Consider the following 15954-nt stretch of genomic DNA (forward strand, 5'->3'; position numbering starts at 1 on the left):
CGAAAAACAACCTAAAACTAAATGTTAAACAACTTAATGACCAATAAAAGTTGTATAAAATATTTTATTTTTAGTATCTTGATAAAACTACTGTTTTTTAACACAGATAAAATACTTTAGATTTTGTTAAAATCATTTTATTAAATTAGTTGATCCAAAAAGTAGGCAAAAAAACACAAATTTAAAAATAATATGACTTTAATTCAAATATTTAAAAAAAGGTCTTTTTTAAAAGAACTATTTATATTCTTATGTTAAAATTATATTATTTCATTTTTTAATAAAGGAAATTTGAACTAGGCACCATTTAAACTAACTATATAAAATTGTTAATGCCTTCAGCAAGTTTAATCAACTGTTTGTGTTATTTTCTAAATTGTTTTTAATTTTTCCATCATTTAGACCAAGATTTCTTAAACAAACTACAGCAGAAGATTGTTCAGCCAATTTCTTATTTCTTTCCCTGCAAAATTGTAAGTTAAAACCTTATTCCATTCTTTAAATACTAAGATCTATTATCAATTATATTGCTAAAGTGTTAAGAATTTACCAAAATGTTGTTTTATATTTTTTCCCATTAACTTCAACAACGGATGAAAATCTTCTATCTATTTTGCGAGATTCCTAACAAAAAAAATGTTAAAGGGTTAATGAAAATAAATACTAGGTACTAGGCAAGTAAGATGTGATTCAATTTTTAAAAAAAATTAAGTTGAAATATTAATATTAAAGATGCCATTGCAACCTAAAAAATTAAAAAAAAAAAACTTCATGGTTTAGTGATGTGGTTAGAACACTTGGCTTTACTACATGAGGTCCTGGGGTTGAACCCCACTGCTTCCATGCTGTAGCACCCTTCAAGTAAGGCGCTATAAATGGTATAAACTCCTGCTAATTAGAAGGTTAATTATCGGGCAACTGTAATCAATATATCCCAAATTGACATTACATATTTTTTTTTAGCTTTAAATGTTTTTGCAACATCACAATAACAAACCCAATCCAATAAACCTACAGTGTGGTAAACTGGTTGTTTCAACTTTGATCTTCTTGTCCATTCCAACAACAAAGTCTTTGGACTATTCAAATGAAGATCATAATCACATCTGGAAAACAAGTAAGTTGTTATATTAAATAACATAATTTGTTGAAGAACATTTTCTACATATACTGTAGCCTAGGGGACAATATATATATATGGTGTCCAATTAAACTGCCATTTGTGTTGCTCGGGTAAATTATTGGAGCCAATATTAGTTGAGAGTTGCGACCATATTACAACAATTAAAATGCCAACCTTAGACGGGCTATTAACTGGTTTATACAACGTCTAAATTAGACCAACTTTTCTAGTATTTCAAATTAAAAAAATATTTTTTTCTTAAACCACCTTTGCATGACAAAATCCATTGATATGACATCATCTTTTGTGACATCATCGGTTTTTAATTTCTTTAAAGCAGGTTCTCCATTGATGGTAAATTCTTTATTTTTTCCTCTCACTTTATGGTAATAATCAGCCATGTCGAATGCCTCACTAAATAGAAATTAAAAAAATAACAATTATGAACAAAATAGCTTGGATTATTTTATTTCAATAACTATTAAAAAATCGTCATAATTTAACTTAAGATATACTAAAAATACTAATTCCAGATAGAAAATTATAATTTGGCAGCATAATTCGCAGCCGACAGCGTGGTGTATTGGTAAGAACATTTGCTACACCAACATGAGGTTGTGGGTTCAATTCCCACTGTTCTTATGCTGTAGCGCCCTTGGGTAAGGTGCTATTAACGATACAAACTCCTACTGAGCCAGCATTTAATCAGCAGCATAATTACCGGGCAATTGTAATTTATAAATGCCAAACTTCCACAGGCAACTCGAGACTGGGTCAGAGTAACTGATGGTACTCTATGTTTAGGTTGAACATTCAACCTTCCCACATCGAGATATATACAAAAAAAAATTAAACATAGCACCACAATTTTAAACTTTAGAAAAACTTTAAACTAAAATACCGACCACATTTGTAAAAGTGAAAGAGCTCCCCTTATTTTCTTCCCTCTCCCACTTTCCTGCACTTCTTTCATTATTTCAAGCAAGCAGTATTTTGTATTAATATAATGGTTATCATAATCTACTGCCTGAAAAAGTAAGGTTAAATTGTTAATGACTTTAAGCGTAAATTTTAAAATAGTATTTCTTTATTGGATGTATACTGATTAGAACACTGGTTTTACTACATGAGATCCTTGGTTTGATCCCCACTACTTTAATTTTGTTAGCATCTTTAAGTAAGATGCTATAAACGATATCAACTCCTGCTTAGCCAAAAACAATCAGCAGATTAAACAAGCAATTATAATTTATAATATTCCAAACTGCCGGGGTCAACTTAAGACTGGGTCACGGTAACAAATGTTACCCTATGCTATATATGATAAAACTTGTGCTAAAAACAATAATTTTATTTTTAATACAGTATCACAACGTACGATGGTCAAAAAGTCCTTGACAACAGTTTCCAACGGCAACAACCCTTCCTTCCTAAATATTGAGGGATTATGTTGAGCTGATCTTGCTATCATTACAGAAGATGCATTTGACATTTTCCTAAACTTTTCGATATCTTCAAAAGTTTTTATAATATCACTTGATCCACCACTGGTTTAAAAATAAAACCCTGTTATTATCTAATGTAAGTCTCCAATTACATTAAAAGGTTTTTTATCCTAAAACTTACTTTGCTATTATAGGTATGCTGATAGCTTTTGAGATAGCGGTTATGACATCTGTGTGAACCTTGTGCCGTGGCCTCTCTTCTTTATAGCGGCCATGAACAGCCAAAGCTACAACCCCTGTTGACTCGATCATTTTGACAAGTCCTAGCGTTTTGTCAAGCTGTGAAAAGTAAGAAAATTTTGATTGAATTCTTTAAAATTGTTAAGGCAAATTAATAATATTTATTTAATTTAATAATAGATTTCCGATAACAATCTATAATAGTTACAATTATATTAGGATAGGTAATATTTACGTCTGGAAAAATCCTTATCTTGCAAGTAACAGGTATTGATAAATTGTTGACCAGTGTTGTCAAAATATTCTTGATTTTATCAGGGGTCTTTAGTAATGCTGCACCCATACCACCCTAAAAATATAAATATTTGAAAGCCCTATGTTTACCTTTTTCACATGGGTAGTTATACAACCTTATATTCTAATAGGCATATTCCTTTATAATGGTCTGTTATAAGTTTACCTTTGTTGAGTATTCTTTAGGGCAACCCATATTCACATCTATACCAGCAACATCATTTTCACTATATAAAAAATTAAAAACATTTAAAATATTTTTATGATTTTTTTTCCAATGAAATTATGCTTTAAATCCTATTATAGCATTAGAAATAAACTTACACTAGTTTCGCAACAAGTAAAGCTCTTTCTGCATCAGCAGTGCCCTAAAAATCAATTAAAACACTTTATCATTTTTTACATATTAAATATTTTCAGTTTAAAACCAGTTTTTAAAAGGTTTTATTTAAACTATTGGGAACCGCTAATTATTTAGAGTTAGGGCAAGCAGGGTAACAAAATAACATATTTTGTTATGACAAACAAGGTTATATTTTAAGTTTATAATGGTAATATCATGGTGAGCAATGTGGTAGTAGCTTAAATTAATTTATAAAGTTAGGGCAAGCAAGGTTAAAGTTTTAGTAAATGACGATAATATCTTAGTAGGCAACGTTTTTATTTTAAGTTGTGGGGTTTAAATATTAGCAACATACCATTTGAAAAACAACTTTATTTGTCTCAAGTTGGCATGTTCTGAACATTGGTCGACTGTCGGTATCCAAAGTAAAATCAATCGTTCCCAAATTTTCTGCCATAAAATATCATAAGTTTAATAAATTTAATTTTATATGTTTATTAAATATTAAGTCATCTTACCATTCACTATTCTTTTGCATTCTATAAAGCGGTGATCAATTATTTCCTAAAAAAAACACATAATAAAAATTAGGGGTTTGATCAAATATATAAAGAATAAAAAAACTATCCATTACTCAAATCGCAAAAAAAAACATTTTAGTCACATATATGTTATAACTTCTGTGATAATTAGGTAAATACATAATATATAGTAATATCACCTCACTGTAAACTATATCAGCTCCATATTTTAACGCAAGTAACCGAGTAGGCATTCGACCAATACGAACCATTGGTGCTAGAATATTTTTATTCCTATAATCCAGTCTGTTTTTAACTCCATTTTCCGCCATAACTTAACAACTGGTTCCTTTTATCTCGCTTATATATTAGCAGCGTGTTGAGCTTAGTTTGATATCAAATTATAGGCAGAATTTATTTAAAACAGGCAATAAAGAAGCGAAAAAAATGTTGAAGTAGAATATACAATAAAATAATTTTGTTATTGTGCGCACGTGTAACAAAAACCAGTGTTTCCAAATTAAACTACTTTTTTTAATTATTATTTTATTTTTATCAGTTTTAAATTGTAAGCAATATTAGCAACAAAATTAAATACAGAAAAATTGTAAGAAAGATTTTAAGTAGTTATTAAGATTCAGTTTTAAAATTTAGTTTGAGAAAAAATATTAGGTCAGATGACAACAAGTAGCGAGTGAAGTCATGCGTACAAGCATAACATAACTTTACTTATAGGAAGGAAAAAGTGGAAATTGAAACGGGAAATATTTGTTTTTTAACATATTAAATGTTTAAGATATCGTAGTTGATAGTTTGTAAACCACGCGTAAAAAGGTAATACATTTACTTATCTGAAATATTTTGTAAATTGAAATATTTTAATTAATTTACATTTTTTAATGTTCAGATGAAACGGTGTTTTATAAAATACGGCAATTTTCTTGAAGCGCAAGGGAGGCGAACTTTTAAAGCAAACATAAGGTCTATTTGTTTAACGCTAACAAATTATAATTCAAGCTGCGCTAGCATTTTTAAGTTAAATAAAAGTGCCACGAGTTTTTTTCACCTAAACCTTACAAGAAATCAAAGTAGTTTTAAGATGGAGGGATTTATCACCGATAAAGCTTTCATTAATGGCCAGCTGAAAGCAACTAAAAATACTTTTCCAGTTTATAATCCCTATACTGGAAAGGTTTTGGGAAATGCTGCAAATTGTGATAAACAAGATGCTTTAGAAGCTGTGGATGTTGCTAAAGAGGCTTTTAAGACATGGAAGAACACTTCAGCTAAGGTAAAAGTTTGTTTGATTTTTAAAACAAGTTATTTTGTAAATTTTGTTTTTTATTGAAAATATTTGTAAAACTGTTTGTTTTTTAATTTGTTATTAATTTAAGAACAATTAAAATAGGATAAAAAATTTTATTGATAATTTATGTATGTGTACTTAGCAACAGAAATGTGTGATGTAGGTTTGTTTTTTTTTGCTTTCTTATTGCTAACCTTATGGTGTATTAAACTCAGTTAAATAAAGTAAAGTAGACATTTTTAAATAAGTGAATATGGTTTATATAATATAATTGTTAAACCTTTTATATTATAGGAGCGATCAGCAATTTTAAAGAAATGGTTTGAATTAATGTTGGAAAACAAAACTGCATTAGCTGAACTTTTAACTTCAGAAAATGTGAGTTTAAATTATTGCTGAATTACTTTTACCTCATAACAGTTTTATTTATACATGCATATAGTTTATATACATATTTTAAAACTAATAATTTATTGACTGAGTACCATAAGTTAAACCTAAACACTTGTACTTTTCATACTTGACAGTTGTCGAACACCCTCATACATTTCTTGCTAATTTTTTTTTATACCTTACAGTCCTCGTTAATCACTAAATCTCTCTCATATTTTGCAGTCCTAAGTTTTTCCTAAAACCATCAACTTTAAGTGATCCTATAATTTTAACTTTATTAAAAAATAAACAAACTTAATAAAATATGTTAAATACTTGTATGATATTTAAGCCACAATTTGCACTATACTAATTTTAAAATCAATTGTAAATCCTATTTAAATGCATAAATATAATTTTGATTTTAGGGTAAACCAATCAACGAGTCCTTGGGTGAGATTGGTTATGCCGCAGGTTTTGCTGAATGGTGTGCAGAGGAAGCTAGAAGAAGTTATGGAATCACAATTCCATCCCCACATCCAAATAAAAGACTTATGTCAGTTAAACAACCTATTGGTGTGGCAGGGATGATAACACCAGTAAGTTTTAATATTTTTAGAAATATCTGTTTAACAAAGAAGTTGTTTTTTTATGGACAGATTTATTAAAATTTTGATATGGTTTTAGTACATGAGGTGTTGGGTTCAATTCTTAGTGCTTTTATGCTGTAGGTCCCTTGATTTAGGTGTTATAAATGATTTAAACTTTTGCTAAGCCAAAATTAATCAGCAGTTTAAATATCGGACTATTTTAATTAATAATATTCCAAACTGGCAAAGTCAACTTGAGCCTGGGTTGGGGTAACAAATGTTACTCTATGTTTAAAACAACCCATTGAGGATAAATAAATACAAAAAACTTTTATTTTAGTGGAACTTTCCAAGTGCTATGATAACAAGAAAAGCATGTGCAGCAATTGCAGCAGGTTGTACTGTTGTGTTAAAACCATCAGAAGATACTCCTTACTCTGCTATGGCTCTTGCTATGGTATGTCTTTAAAACATAAGTTAATCAGAAGTTTAATAACACATATTTGTTTTGTGATGACTTGAAACCAGTTTTTAGTTTTCACGTGTTGTGTTTGATATCTTAATATAACAAAGCTTTTGTGGGCGATATATGTATTTTTATATTAATCTTATTCTAAAGGCTTTTAAAAAAAAGCTACAGTTTCTGGTACCCTGGTAAATAATTGCTGGTAAATATTAGTTCCTCATGCTGTAGCATCCTTGAGTAAGGCGCTATAAATGGTGTGAACTCTTGCTGAGCCACCACTTAATCAGCTCCTTAATTACCGGGCAATTTTATTCTATATAATATCCCAAACTGCCACAGGCAACTTGAGACTGGGTCGGGGTAACTGATGTTACTCTATGTTTAGGATGCGCATTCGACCTTCCCACATCAAGGATAAAGATATATACAAAAAAAACTAGCACTAGAAAAAAATGTTTTTAAATCAATTCAATTTTTAAAGTATTTTTGGGTCCTGTGTTATTGAAAACAAACTTTAAAATCTTTATCTTTTTTGTATCCAGATATCAAAGCAGGCTGGGCTCCCAGCAGGAGTTCTTAATATTGTTCCCTGTTCAAGGGAGAACACACAAGAGGTTGGAGAAGTTATCTCTACTCATCCGGATGTTGCAGCTCTTTCTTTCACTGGATCAACTGCTACTGGAAAAGTAATTTTGTTAATTTTTTCAAATATTTATTAAATAGATTGTCATTGAGTTAGGTAATATTTCTTGGCAATAAGACTTGTATAAACTAACATTAGAACAGTAGGTGGCAATTTATAGTGTAATACATTATTTCAAGTTATTTTAATTGAAATTATATATAAAGTATTGTACATATTCGTTAACATTTTTTTGTTTTTAACCTATTTACTTTACTATATATATAGTTGCTGTTGAGACAAGCTGCAAGTACAGTTAAGAAAGTTTCTTTAGAACTGGGAGGACTTGCTCCATTTATCGTGTTCAACTCTGCAGATGTAGATAAAGCCACAACTGGGGCAATGGGATGCAAGTTTAGGTATATGGGTCAGGTGGGTAACTAATATTATATTGTAATGTTTTATTCTTAATTAGTCTTTTATTAATAGATTGAATATGATCTTAAAATTGCTTTACTGCATAGGGTCTAGGGTTTTATTCCTACCGCTTATATGCTGCCCTTGAGTAAAATGATATGAACTTCTGCTGAGCCAACACCAATCAGCAGTTTTATAACTATAATCAATAATATTTCGATCTTCCAAATTTAATTAAAACTGGTTATCGAATAAAAATGCTCAGCTAAAATTAATTTAAATATAAAATCAATAACTCATAAGTTTGGTATGGAATCCAATAATTTACCTAAACTCAGATAACTTTAACCTAAATACGATTAATTCTTTAAATATGAATTTACCCTGAGTAGTTTTTTCTTACTTATATTGTCTAGTAACTATTTTATTAAATGGTTTAGGATCTTGTAGAAAATTAGAAATTTTCTATGATATAACAGCATTTTCTATGATATAACAGCAAAATTAAACCATTGACTTTATGTATTATTAATATGCAATAGCAAATACCATGAGTCTTTTAACTTATTTTAAAAACTTTTACAGACTTGCATTTGTGCAAATGTGTTGTTCGTTCAAGAAGGAATCCATGATGAATTTGTTAAAAGTTTGATCTTAAAAATGAAGGAACAACTTAAATCGGGAGATACCATGGTTCCTGGAAATACTTTTGGACCTCTAATCAACCAAAAAGCCTTAGAAAAGGTAAGATGATAGTTTTGGTATTTACCCTCGATGTAGAAAGGCATTTCTTAAGGTCTAAACATAGAGTAACATTTGTTACCCTAACCCAGTCTCAAGTTAACTTTGCCAGTTTGGGATATTATTAATTATAATTGCCTGATAATTAAGGACCGACCGGCAGCATGGTATAGTGGCAAAAACACTTGCCACACCGCCATGAGGTCATGGGTTCAATTTCCACTGCTCTCATACTGTAGCGCCCTTGAGTAAGGCGCTATAAACAGTGTGAACTTCTGCAGAGCCAGCCCTTAATTGGCAGCATAATTATCGGACAATTATAATCTCTTTAATATACCAAACTGCTAGAGGCAATCTAAGACTGGGTCGAAGGAACTGATTTTACTCTATGTTTAAGTTGCGCATTCGATCTTCCCACATTGAGGATAAAAATATATACAAAAAAATGTAGGGGAGTTAAGTGATATAACTACAACAACAAATCATGTTTGAATTTTAAAAATTGATTTTGATTTTTTTTTAGGTAACAGATCAGGTAGCTAATGCCGTCAAGTTGGGGGCTAAAATAATGACAGGAGGAGTGCAGGGTAAAGAGGGAGGGACTTTTTTTGAACCCACCTTGATCACTGATGTATCTACAAACATGAAATGTGTCAACGAAGAAACCTTTGGGCCTTTAGCTCCAATTTATAAGTAAGATATTTAAGTTAAATATCTACAATATAAAAATATATATATGTTTGATGGGGCTTACTGGAAGGTATATATATGCTTTTCCAATTGATAGCCTTACAAAATAAATACAACTTTTATTTGTGGTGAGCCAGTTATTTATGGCGCCAAATATTAGTTGTTAGTTATAACCATATTACAAATAAAATCCCAATCAAAGGGCAGGCTATCAACTAGTAATACTAATGGAAAGGCAACTTTTTAAACAAAGATCTTTATTACAGGTTTAAGACAGAAGAAGAGGTTCTTGCCCTTGCAAACAAAAGTAGAGTTGGATTGGCAGGTTAGTTTAAAACTTTAGTGAAAACATTAATTTTGCCTAGTATCGAACCTAGAACCTCTGGACTTAGAAGTACACAATGTCCCAAGTTTTAAACCTTTTTAATATATCAATTTCGGAAGGTGAACTTTAGGTCTAAACATAAAGTACAACTGTTACCCCGACCCAGTCTCGAGTTGCCTGTGGCAGTTCAGGATATTATAGATTATAATTGCTCGATAATTATGCTACTGATTAAGTGCTGGCAGGAGTTTATAGCGCCTTACTCAAGGGTGCTATAGCAATAGCAGTGAGAATCGAACCCAGGACCCAATGTAGTGAAGCCCACTACACCACGCTGCTGGTTTATGGCAAGTTGGTTTAAATTTGGTTTTTATTTTGTGTTTAGGATATTTTTATTCAAACGATATTTCTCAATGTTGGAGGATTGCTGAGAACTTGGAAGTTGGAATGGTGGGGATAAACGAGTCACTTATGAGCTGCTGTGAGGCACCATTTGGTGGTGTTAAAGAGTCAGGGTTAGGGCGAGAAGGTTCCTTAAATGGTCTTGACGAATATTTAGAGACCAAATACATGTGCTTTGGTGTTTAAACCATCTAAAAATGGTGTTTAATTCACCATTATGTTTTAATTTTTTTTTAGTAATTTAATGTTTAATTAATTGTTGTTTAAATCAAGTTTATAATTAAAATTTGATAATTTGAACTAAAAATAGTTGTTGCAATTAATAATATATCGTGCATTAAAACTAGCTATACTTACCCTGTATGGTTCAACTTTTTATTTAATGGTGAATAAGGTTAGGTTATGTATAGTATTAGAGCCCCTTAAATTTGTTATTAATAAAGTCTTGGTAACCTTAGCAGAAACCATGGTTTAAATGGTGTTTTTAGTTTGTAAAACGGAAGCGATTTTGATTAGAAGTTAACCTAAAGATGTAACCCTTAACTATTTTAAAAAATAGGCTTCCACTTGGTTAGTATAGGTAAAACAGTGTAATTTCTGGGTAAAATTGTAAAAGCTTCTGTTAAATTTTAGAGAATTTTGAAGGTAATGCTTTTGTATTATTAGTTTATTATTATTTTGGCATATGATATTGTATTATGATGTATTAGAATCTTTTATATACGGTATTTTTAAATTGTTTAATTTTTGATAAAGCCAATTTAAGAGCATAAAACAAATATTACTTAAATTTTTGTTAAGGTTTCTCCCAACACTACATATGTATAGAAGAAGAAGATTAATAAATGTTATACAAAAGTTACAATTTATTTTCAAACATAAATTAGCATAAAAAATTTACCTATAAAGTAAGTACTCACCTTGCTTTAAAATTTTATTAGTTTTAAAGTTATATTTGATTATTAAAATGAGTTAAACAAGTTTATGATTATCTAACACTTTTTGTTTTAGTACAAAAAGAATTTGGAGGACAATAATTAAGGACATTGAGCAATAACTAACAGAAGATTGGTGGTATCCAGGACTTAATTACAATAATGATAATAACAATTGTTTATATCTTTAAGTAAAACCAGGATTCCAAGAGCAAGTGTAACTTCCTACAGTGTTTTTACATGTTTATTACATACAGTTGTATTTAAACTACATTTATCACATCATAAGTACTTATTTAAAAAAAAAACTTTTTTGTTAATTTCTTTTTTTCTTAAATTTTAGTTTGTAAAAAAAGGGAATGCAGAACGGAAAAAAATGTGTTAACTGATGCATTTTACGACCACATTATGTAAACTAATGGTTTAGGTGGACGATTTAATTATGTTTGTTTTTCAGTAAAGTTGAAGCAGGGAAGTTGATATACGACACCAAAAAGGTAATAAATTGAGTTAATATAGTTTTTTTCAAGGTGTATTATATATATATATGTTAAATTTAAATATATTGCAATAAAGGTGGGTTTATTAAAAATATGATTTTGTTAGTTTTTTTATTAGATGATTTTGTTTTTTTTTGTTTGATGATTTTGTTAGATTTTTTTAAATTAATTTTTTTTTAATATTTAGATGAACCGGTGTTTTACAAAATACAAATATTATCTAACAGGGAGGTTAGCCCTAAAAGTAAATATCGGGATAACATGTTTTAGGCAAACAAGTCATAAATCAAGTTTTAAAAGCAATTTTAAGTTGCACAAAACAGCCCTAAGTACTTCTTACTTTAACTTGGACCCAGGTAGTTTTAAGATGGAGGGATTTATCACCGATAAAACTTACATTAATGGCCAGCTGAAAGCAACTAAAAATACTTTTCCAGTTTATAATCCCTATACTGGAAAGGTTTTGGGAAATGCTGCAAATTGTGATAAACAAGATGCTTTAGAAGCTGTGGATGTTGCTAAAGAAGCTTTTAAGACATGGAGGAACACAACAGCTATGGTAAAAAAAAAATTTTAAATTTAATTTTAATCTTTAAAGTTTTAAAATAAAAAAATTTAAATTTGTTTAATTATTGTCGTTTATAGAAAAATTGTGGTTTTAAGTAATTTGTTACCAATGTAAACTATATTAAAACACTTAAAAATGTCTTAAATTTTGGGTTTATAATTTGTAAAATATGAACTTTGTATTATAGGAGCGATCAGCAATCTTGAAGAAATGGTTTCAGTTAATTTTGGAAAATAAATCGGCATTAGCTCGACTTGTAACTTCTGAAAATGTAAGTTTAATAAACAGTAAATCACATTAGCATATTTGTCAAATAAAAAGATTAAGTTTTATATTTTATTATGTATATATTAATTTTTTCAACTTCACGGCCTAAACATTGAGTAACATTTGTTACCCCAACCCAGTCTTAAGTTGACTTTGTCAGTTTAGAATATTATTAATTAAAAATGCCTGAAAAATATTACCTTTCTGGGCTGCAGCATTAAAACAGTGGTGATTAAACCTAGGATCTTATGTAGTATAGCTAAGTGTTCACTTTACCACTCTGCTTGTACATTATACTAAACCAATCCCTTTTCTTTAGGGTAAACCCATAAATGAGTCCTTGGGTGAGATTGATTACGCTGCAGGTTTTGCTGAATGGTGTGCAGAGGAAGCTAGAAGAAGTTATGGAATCACAATTCCAACTCCACATCCAAATAAAAGACTTATGTCAGTTAAACAACCTATTGGTGTGGCAGGGATGATAACTCCGGTAAGTTTCAACATTTGTTTAATTATTTAACAAACCACTAATATAAGGCTTTACTACATGAGGTCCTCGGTTTGATTTCCACTGCTTTCATGTTATAGCGCTTTTAAGTAGGGTCTTATAAACTGTATGAACTCCTGCCAGGCCTAAAAAGTAATTTGCAAATAATCAATAATATCTTAAACTTTTAAAATTAATATAAGACTGGGCTAAGGTAACAAATGTTACTATATGTTTAAGCTGTGTAGTCAGTCTTTTTGTAGTAAGAATAAATAATTACTAAAAAAGAAATATATATAATTTGTTTTATTTCTTTTAACAGTGGAACACACCAATGGCCATGATAACAAGAAAAGCTTGTGCAGCAATTGCAGCAGGTTGTACTGTTGTGTTGAAGCCATCTGAGGAAACACCTTACTCTGCTATGGCTCTTGCTATGATATCAAAGCTGGCTGGCCTCCCAGCAGGAGTTCTTAATATTGTTCCCTGTTCAAGGGAGAACACACCAGAAGTTGGAGAAGTTATCTCAACTCATCCGGATGTTGCAGCTCTTTCTTTCACTGGATCAACTGCTACTGGAAAAGTAATTCTGTTAATTTTTGTAAATACTGCTGACGAAGTGTAGTGGTTAGAACACTTGGCTTTACTACATGAGGTTTTAGGTTTGATTCCCACTGCTTTCATGCTGTAGTACCATTAAGTAATGAATCGGTATAAACCTCTCCCGCACCAAAATTGCAATCAGCAGATTAATTATCTGGCAATATGGACAATAATTTGCACTGCTCCTGGCTTGAACATTTTTGATTTTTTCTATGTTATATTTTTTGTTATATAGTTGCTGTTGAGACAAGCAGCAAGTACAGTTAAGAAAGTGTCCTTAGAACTAGGAGGACTTGCTCCATTTATCGTGTTCAACTCTGCAGATGTGAATAAAGCCACAACTGGGGCAATGGGAAGCAAGTTTAGGTTCATGGGTCAGGTGGGTTTTATTTTGTTTTGAGTATTTCTGTTTGGAAAGTAAGTAGACCTTTTATTTTGTGTGGGTTAGGAAATGTATATGTTTAGAATACATAGGTGGGCACAGTGAACCGAAAAAGTTACTTCGTTAATTAGTTAAGTTAAACAAAATGTGACAAAAGTTAGTGATAACCGTTAACGTATTAATTTTTTTTAAACGAACAAAAAAAACTTTTTTTTACAGAGCAATAGTTAATATATTAGTTGATATTTTAACTAATCGAATGTAAATTTAAAAGAATTTTTTTAAACTGACATTATAGCTAGATAACATTTACATACCCCGCTTATAAAAATTGCAAAGTTTAAACCCGATAACTAGCGATAATAACTGTATATAGCAAAAGTTAACAGGTTCAATAATGGTTTTAAAGTAAACTTAGAAGTTGAAATTTAACTCAAAATTTAACTTTGTTAATGATTAACTAATAAACGGTTTGGTGCCCACCTTTGAGTATGTAATATTAAGTTTAAAATGGCAACAAATCGAAACTCATTATTAGGATAATATAGGTATGGAGGAGGTTGTCGTTGAACAACTAAGTTTATGTAAAGGTAACTAATTTTTAGTTTATATTCTGTTATTTTAGAAAACTTTTCTACTTAATGATGCTATGATATATAAGCAGTAGAAATTTAATCTATGACTTTAAGTTTGAAAAAAATATGTTGGCTTATTCTCTTTTTACTTTTATAGGCTTGCGTTTGTGCAAATGTGTTGTACGTACAAGAAGGAATTCATGACAAATTTGTTGAAAGTTTGATCTTAAAGATGAAGGAGCAACTTAAATTAGGAGATACAATGAACCCTGCAAATACTTTTGGACCTCTCATCAACCAGAAAGCTTTCGAAAAGGTTAGATAGAAATATTACGTTGTTCTTATTTAATTATTCTGTATGTGGGAAGGTTAACTTCATGGTCTAAACATAGAGTAACATCAGTACTCCGACCTAGTCTCAAGTTGACTTTGCCAGTTTGAGATATTATTTATTATATTTGCCTAATAAATAAGCTGCTGATTAAGTTTTGGGTCAGCAGGCGTTTATACGGTTTATAGCCTCCTACTCAATGATGCTACAGCATGGAAGAAGTGGGAATCAAACCCAGATTTTATGTAGTAAAGCCAAGTGTTTTACCCACTACACTTTACTTTTATTTATCATTGTATCACTATTATAAATAAATCTTATTTGCATAAGCCTTAAATTAATTTGATTATTTTTCAGGTAACAGATCAAGTAGCTGATGCTGTAAAATTAGGGGGTAAAATAATGACAGGAGGGGTGCAGGGTAAGGAGGGAGGGACTTTTTTTGAACCCACCTTGATCACAGATGTAACCACAAACATGAAATGTGTCAACGAAGAAACTTTTGGGCCGTTAGTTCCAATCTACAAGTAAGATATTAACATTCATTGTTCTCAATATTAGAAGGCCTATTTTACACCCTAACAAAAAGTGATTTTTATTTGAAATACAGACCTGAGAGGCGTCGCTCTTTCGTAAACAGCTGCGATTGAGCCTTGGACATTGATTGGTAACGTCCAATCTGTTGGTTATATTGTTGTTTAAAAATAGTGAAGTAATGAAGTTTTCTTTTTATTACAGGTTTAAAACTGAAGAAGAAGTGATTGCGCTTGCAAACAAAAGTAGAGTTGGATTAGCAGGTTTGTCTTTAACTTTATAAAAACATTATTTTCCAAGCTATAGTCGGTTTCTTAAAAAATAATATGTTTACCAGGACCTAGTATCGAACCTCTGACCTCTAGTCAAGATACTTTTTTTTTACCAAAAATGTTATTTTAAAAGTTTATAAACCAGTCTAAAATTAGACATAAATTAAAGTACATTCGCCTGTAATCAAACCTATTACATCTAGTACGGGGGGGCTAACCTTTACAGTTAGGTGGCAAAGTTTTTTATTGTATTTTTATGTTTAGGATATTGTTACTCAAATGATATTTCTCAATGCTGGAGAGTAACAGAAAACTTGGAAGTTGGAATGGTCGGAATTAATGAGGGGCTTATTAATTGTTGCGAGGTTCCATTTGGTGGCGTTAAAGAGTCGGGGTTAGGCCGAGAGGGGTCTTTTAATGGTCTTGATGAATTTTCAGAGACCAAATACTTGTGTTTTGGTGTTTAAACCATCTAAAAATGGTGTTTAATTCACCATTATGTTTGCCTTGTTATGGTTTAAGTGTTAAATAATTTAATTTTTAATTAATTGTTTGTAAAAATCAAGTTTATAATTAAAATTTGATTCATCTAATAAAAAAATG

At 30.3% G+C, this 15954-nt stretch overlaps 3 protein-coding genes across 3 annotated transcripts; 2 read left to right on the forward strand and 1 right to left on the reverse strand.

The window, feature by feature from the left end:
• Positions 1-312: 312 nt before the first annotated feature.
• On the reverse strand, positions 313-4360 carry LOC145760007 (tRNA-dihydrouridine(20) synthase [NAD(P)+]-like). Its single transcript, XM_082573871.1, has 13 exons — positions 4167-4360; positions 3964-4009; positions 3801-3895; positions 3427-3470; positions 3269-3329; positions 3044-3157; positions 2750-2907; positions 2502-2670; positions 2029-2150; positions 1391-1537; positions 1016-1106; positions 551-624; positions 313-463 (listed from the first exon to the last, which is right to left on the reverse strand). Exons 1-13 carry the CDS (start codon positions 4296-4298, stop codon positions 352-354), a joined length of 1365 nt encoding a protein of 454 aa, XP_082429997.1. The 5' UTR covers positions 4299-4360; the 3' UTR covers positions 313-351.
• A 320-nt stretch (positions 4361-4680) lies between these two features.
• LOC145760000 (succinate-semialdehyde dehydrogenase, mitochondrial-like) lies at positions 4681-11228 on the forward strand. Its single transcript, XM_082573865.1, has 12 exons — positions 4681-4800; positions 4874-5257; positions 5567-5650; positions 6073-6243; positions 6575-6691; positions 7243-7386; positions 7611-7754; positions 8325-8483; positions 9004-9173; positions 9437-9495; positions 9881-10805; positions 10909-11228. The coding sequence occupies exons 2-11, from the start codon at positions 4874-4876 to the stop codon at positions 10081-10083; spliced, it is 1635 nt and encodes a 544-aa protein (XP_082429991.1). The 5' UTR covers positions 4681-4800; the 3' UTR covers positions 10084-10805; positions 10909-11228.
• Positions 11229-11242: 14 nt separating this feature from the next.
• LOC145760001 (succinate-semialdehyde dehydrogenase, mitochondrial-like) lies at positions 11243-15818 on the forward strand. Its single transcript, XM_082573866.1, has 10 exons — positions 11243-11329; positions 11520-11891; positions 12088-12171; positions 12487-12657; positions 12977-13237; positions 13493-13636; positions 14372-14530; positions 14903-15072; positions 15284-15342; positions 15616-15818. Exons 2-10 carry the CDS (start codon positions 11520-11522, stop codon positions 15816-15818), a joined length of 1623 nt encoding a protein of 540 aa, XP_082429992.1. The 5' UTR covers positions 11243-11329.
• Positions 15819-15954: the final 136 nt, after the last annotated feature.

The sequence above is a fragment of the Corella eumyota genome, chromosome 7 (assembly GCF_963082875.1).
Source record: "Corella eumyota chromosome 7, kaCorEumy4.1, whole genome shotgun sequence".
NCBI classification, from domain to species: Eukaryota; Metazoa; Chordata; class Ascidiacea; order Phlebobranchia; family Corellidae; genus Corella; species Corella eumyota.